General features: G+C 32.3%; 1 protein-coding gene across 1 annotated transcript in view; it reads right to left on the bottom strand.

The window, feature by feature from the left end:
• The window catches only part of LOC107677854 (transcription factor 4-like), a 58,123-nt gene that overhangs the window by 11,962 nt on the left and 40,028 nt on the right, over window positions 1–6,133 (bottom strand). The window contains exon 9 of the mRNA XM_016472917.1: window positions 301–424. Coding sequence (XP_016328403.1) covers window positions 301–424 — 124 coding nt within the window. The remainder of the gene's footprint in view (window positions 1–300; window positions 425–6,133) is intronic.

Below are 6,133 nucleotides of genomic sequence, written 5' to 3'. Positions count from 1 at the left end.
TATGCTGATTTGCTGCTCATGAAACATTTCTGATTATTATCAATGTTGAAAACAGTTTTATCCGTGGCCTTTAAATCAGAAAGTGAGCGTGGGAATCCACTGCAGGCTCATCTGTGTTGTGATGCTCTAAAATGGCGGCAGATGGAGGAGGCTGGCATTCTGCCCGCTCTGTGCCCAGTGAGTGAGTGAGTGAGTGAGTGAGTGAGTGAGTGAGTGAGTGAGTGAGTGAGTGAGTGAGTGAGTGAGTGAGTGAGTGAGTGAGTGAGTGAGTGAGTGAGTGAGTGTGTGTGTCACGCTCACCCCTGTACGGATCAGACTGGCTGAGGTCGGGGGAAGTGGCTGACACAGGAAGCTGTGGTACTGACACCTGATTGGCCACGATGGAGTGACCGCTCCTCAAACCGTCCTCACGATGGCCGCCCACCTGGAGAAACACAGAGAGAGACGTCACAAACACGTCTAAACATGCAAATGCATTCATTCTTCAGCAGATAAAAGCATCCAGAACATTCTGTGGGTTTCACACAGGCCTGATCGCTCAATCCGCTCCACTGTTAACGGCCAACAGAGGGCGCTGTAACCCTTCACAAACACAAACCCGCAACACTCCTCCATTTTACAGCCTCCATCACTCACTCTCTCTTCGGCTTTGTTAGGGTACACTCTTTCTGTAGTATGCAGTATATATTCTGCACATTATACTAATTTTCTGCATGCATGGAATAATATATTTCCAAAAATGTGTAATATATAACAGAACACACTGTGCAGAATAATGCATGCCATAATGCAATGCACTTGACATGCCATTTCCAAGGTGAATGAAGGTTTTGGTTAAATTAAAAGTTAAATTAAATTTGATTTGAGTCAAGAAAGAGAAAAAAATAAATAAAACAAACATATATAAAAACCATTTATAAATATAATTACTCAAATTGGCAAAAATTCTAATATTTTTTTTTAAATACAAATAAAAATAATAAATAAATAAGAATTAAGAAAGACATGAATGCAAATAATAAAACATTAAAATGATTAGTTATGAATTAAACATTTAATTTTTTAATATTAATGGAAACATGAAACATTATAAAAAATTCATTAGTCAAGAAAGAGAAAAAAAATACACAAAAAGTTGAAAAATAATCATTTATATATTTAAAATTCATTATTCTATTAGTTACAAGAGACAAAAATAGAAATAATAAAAATTAAAATGATTATTTATTAATTAAAAATGTTATTTTCTTGTTTAAATATTAATGAAAAAAGAATACAAATAAAACATTATAAAAATGTAATTAGTCAAGAAAGAGACAAAAATAAAAAAACAATAAAATACAAAGTTAAAAATAACAATTTTTATAAATTAAAAAGCACTCTATTTTTTAAATCTAAATAAAAATAATAATAATAAATATACAAAATTAAAATTATTATTTATTGAAAAAAATATTAAATGAGTCAAGGAAGAGACATAAATAAAAATATTTAAAATACTATTAAAAAAAGATATATTGTCAAGCTGAAAAGTTGCATTGTGGGAGTGTTTTGCATGCATGCACAGCATGTTTCTTGTACTGTATACTGCACATTGTACCAAATATATTACAGCATGCCATCAAAATTCACAAACTATACACAGCACACACTACAGAAATAGTGTGAGTAGTATGTAGTGTGTGAGCAGAGCCAAACTCTCTCTCTCTCTCTCGTTCTCTCCATCCTCTAATCTTTCTTCTTCCTCTGTTGGTGAAAACACTGTGAATTTATTCAGGCAGGTAAAATCCAAAGTAATGTCCCATGGTGCCGAGTGGAGAGCGGGCTGAGTCTGATCCATCTGTCTGCCATCACGTTCGCCAACACAACTGACAATTATCTTAATGCCCATATGCTTAATTGTGGGCTCCCTAATTCCCTCGATAGTACACACATCCAGCAGGAATTGTGATTTGGCACAAGTTTGCTTCCCTCTCGCTCTGTTTTTGTTTTAAGGACACGATTGGAAATCCGCGCATCTCTCTCTCTGTAATTCCGGTTAATCCGGTGATGCTGTTGTCTCCCGGCGGCTTCATGCAAATATCAGAAAATGTCGCAGAAAGACCGAAGGAGAGCGGAAGGCGACGTCGGACCGCATATATTTAATAAAGGTTTTCTGTTTAAAAGCAGAAGTGAATTACCGTCACACACTGAAAGAGAGAAACGGATGGAATATTCTGCTGATTTTAACAAGGTAAAATAAAAAAAAAGTGGTTAAACGGCGCAAAGAGAATAGACAGTATTGGTAAATTTATTAAAATAATTTATAAACAAACATGCATGTGCTGGAGGATTTTATGAATGGAGATTGGGTGGGAATTGTAGTTTTGTTTATATTAATAATTCACCCAAAAGGTTACACAATTCCATCACTATTCACTCAAACTCATGTCATTCCTCATGTTTTCACCTAAGAAGCACAAAATTAGATTTTTAGCAGTATTTCTAGAGCACTTTCTTTTCATGTCAGGGGCTGTTAGGCTCCAAAAGAACAAACAAAATTCCTGTAAAAATATTAGAATTGTAGCCCACATCGGTGTTAATATTAGTCATATCATTATTGATTTATATTTTAAATGAGCTTTTATTTTAAAATTTAAAATTTTAAAATTGTAAAAGTTTTTAATGCTTTTTATTAATTTTTTTGTTTACAATTTCTATTTAGCTTTATTTTTAATTTTAGTTTTAGTGATTTTAGTACTTATACATATTTCATTTAGTTGCCAACATTTCAAATTTTCATTTAAGGTTTTTCTTTTTCATCTAATATTTCTATTTTATTAAACAATATTACTTTTTTTAATTAATTTTACTTAAATATTTCTATTTAACTTTTTTATTTCAGTTTTAGTAATTGTAATACTTTAACTTATTTATTACAGTTAGGTGCCGAGGCAACATTTTTAATTTTCATTTCAGTTTTTCATCTACTGTTTTTCTGTTGCATTTTATTTAACTTTTTTGCCTTTTTTATTAGTTTTTTAATCATTCCAATTAGATTTAATTTATTTTTATTTCAGCTGTATTTTTTTTTAGCAATTTTAGCAATTAATTTCAGCAGTTTGCCATGTTAATATTTCTAATTTTCAGTTTTTCCTCTAATATATTTTAGTTAAGTTTTTCAGCTAATATTTCTGTTTTATTTTATTTTATTTTTTATCTTTTTTATTAGTTTTTTTTTAATTTAAATTTAGCCATAATTTATTTATTTTTATTTATAATTTATTTCAGTTATACAACATTTCTATTTAATTTAATTTAACAATTTAATGATTTTTAATAGTTTTCGTTTTTAATAACAACACTGCTCCATGCACTATTATGCACTATAAATATTTAATACTTAATTTTAATGCATTTCTGCCTCATTGTATCGTAAAGATGAGTTTGCACATTCTGCTAAACGTCTCCTTTTGTGTTCTGCGAGAAGGACAATCATGTTTAGGAGTAAATGATGACAGGATGCTGAGTTTTGGCCGAGTGATTGTGGGAAACTGGTTCTGGTGGAGTTCCTGCAGTCCCTCAGTCTTGTAGTTAATTAGGGGTTAGTCGTTAACCGAGACCTCAGAAGACTGATGGTGTTTATTTGCCACAGAGCTCTTTTGTGAAGCTGCGTGTGTGTGAGAAGAGAGATGAGGACCAGACGGCCTACTGACAGCAGCTTTCAGCACACACACACACACACACACACTCTCTCTCTCTCTCTCTCTCTCTCTCTCTCTCTCTCTCTCTCTCTCTCTCTCTCTCTCTCTCTCTCTCTCTCTCTCTCTCTCTCTCTCTCTCTCTCTCTCTCTCTCTCTCTCTCTCTCTCTCTCTCTCTCTCTCTCTCTCTCTCTCTCTCTCTCTCTCTCTCTCTCTCTCTCTCTCTCTCTCTCTCTCTCTCTCTCTCTCTCTCTCTCTCTCTCTCTCTCTCTCTCTCTCTCTCTCTCTCTCTCTCTCTCTCTCTCTCTCTCTCTCTCTCTCTCTCTCTCTCTCTCTCTCTCTCTCTCTCTCTCTCTCTCTCTCTCTCTCTCTCTCTCACACACACACACACACACACACACACACACACAGAATGGTTAAGAATATGAAAATTGGCCCCATGAAAAGTGGCAGCAGAACACAGAAACTGTGTTTTTACGTGTTTATCTGTTCTAACAGACTCGTTTGGATCTTAATGTATAACATATAAGTCTTTATATGATATCAGATATCATATATGATATCATATGAGACTATTATTCTTTTGAAGTGTTTTAAAGGACTTTTATTTTTAAATAAAGGCTTGATGTTTTGTAACTAGTACAAAAACATCATGATTATGACATCACAATGATCAGCTCATTAACATAAGACCGCCCACATTTACACATCAACACCCAATCACCAGTTTGTTTGCATTTTTAAAAAGATTTTACCAAAGTTTTGGGAATATTTCTATTGTATGTAACCATTTTTGTCTTTATAATTGTTATTTTTTTTTAAATATATATTTAAGTTTAACTTTATATTTATTCCACTTTAGTCATTTTAGTACTTCAACTTATTTCAGTTAGCTGCCAAGGCAATATTTCTCATTTTCATTTGAGTTTTTCATATAATGTTTCTGTTTTATTGAACAAATTTTGATTTCACGTTTATGGAAACTAAACTACAAAAAACTACAAAATCATTCAGAAATCATCATCATTGACATCACAGCTATGAGCTCATTAACATAAGACCGCCCACATTTACACATCAACACCCACATGACCAGCCCTGATCATAACAGAGGTCATTTACATAAAGTCTTTAAAGGTACAGCAGCAAAACCAGCATGTTGAATGGATGGAAATGATCCTGAAAATATGAATTATGTATGAAACTAAAGATATGCATCTAAATGAAAAATAATTTGGCATTTTAGAGAGGATCTGGAGAGACCGGCTCTGAGGAGGTTCTTCCAGACCTGGTTTTAGCAAATTCCTCTGAACTACAAAAAAACCAGGACAAATTAGCAGAGCACTTTCAAAGAAAGAGAGAAAATTGCTTCCTGGTGACTCTACTGAATTAAGATGCTTTATTTCTACACAGATGCTCAGAGTCTAGAAACATCTCCTTCTTTATAGCGATTGTTGCACATAATTCATAATAACAGTGCAGTTTTTTAATACAAATCTCTAAACATTCTTAAATCAAGAGGCATTTACTTGAGAAGCAAAATGACTGAAAATATTAAGTCTCATTTTCTGAAAAATTTATTAAAATTAAGTGAGTTTTCGATTTCGATTTTGACTTGTTTTCTTTTTGAATTAAGTTTATTTTTCTGACTCCACTGGAAGATAATAAAGATAAAAGAAACAATACATAATAAATAAACAAATTATAAAAATTAAAATATGAAAGAAAGGAAAACAAATAAATAATATATAAATTAATTAATTAATCAAATATGAGCATAAAATAAAAAATAGAATATGAAAAAAAAAATTAATAAGATAAAAATATTAAAGAAAAATCTAATTATTGAAAATTAAAAAATATTAAACATATTAAAAGATAAAACAAAATAAACAAAATGTAAAAATGAAAATAAAATAATAAATAATATAAATGAAAACTTTAAGTTAAAAATATCAAAAAGTTGGCTGTTGCATGACTATTCAAGACAAAAATATTGAGTAAGAATACTAAAAAATATACTGAGTAAGTTTTTTTTTGCAGTAAGTCCAGGAATTATGTAGTCATCAAAATTTATTTATGCATGATATATTTACAGTATATATATATATTGTACACATTTTGCTGTGCTTCTTTGTATATTGTTTAATTGTGTGTTTATCTGTGTGTGTGTGTGATTTGAAGGTACCGGCCAAATCAAATATCCATCCATCAAATGGCCAAACAATAGAGTGACAGTCCTAAAAATAAACGGCTTCAGTCCAAACAAAAGCTGGAACAAGAATATCCTGCAGAGAAACGAGCGCAGGAAACATTACTCTGAACGGAACAAACCAACTTCCTGCGTGAGACGATGAGGCGGATTCTCAACACAATGCTGTATTTAGCGGCCGCATCGAAACCTGGAAATACAGAGGTCACGGGGTCACGGGGCGACAGGGTCAGAGAGACG

The sequence above is a fragment of the Sinocyclocheilus anshuiensis genome, unplaced genomic scaffold, assembly GCF_001515605.1.
Source record: "Sinocyclocheilus anshuiensis isolate Anshui unplaced genomic scaffold, SAMN03320099.WGS_v1.1 scaffold993, whole genome shotgun sequence".
Taxonomy (NCBI): Eukaryota; Metazoa; Chordata; class Actinopteri; order Cypriniformes; family Cyprinidae; genus Sinocyclocheilus; species Sinocyclocheilus anshuiensis.
The sequence above is the reverse complement of the archived record's forward strand: the minus strand, read 5'-3'. Positions and strand labels throughout refer to the sequence as shown.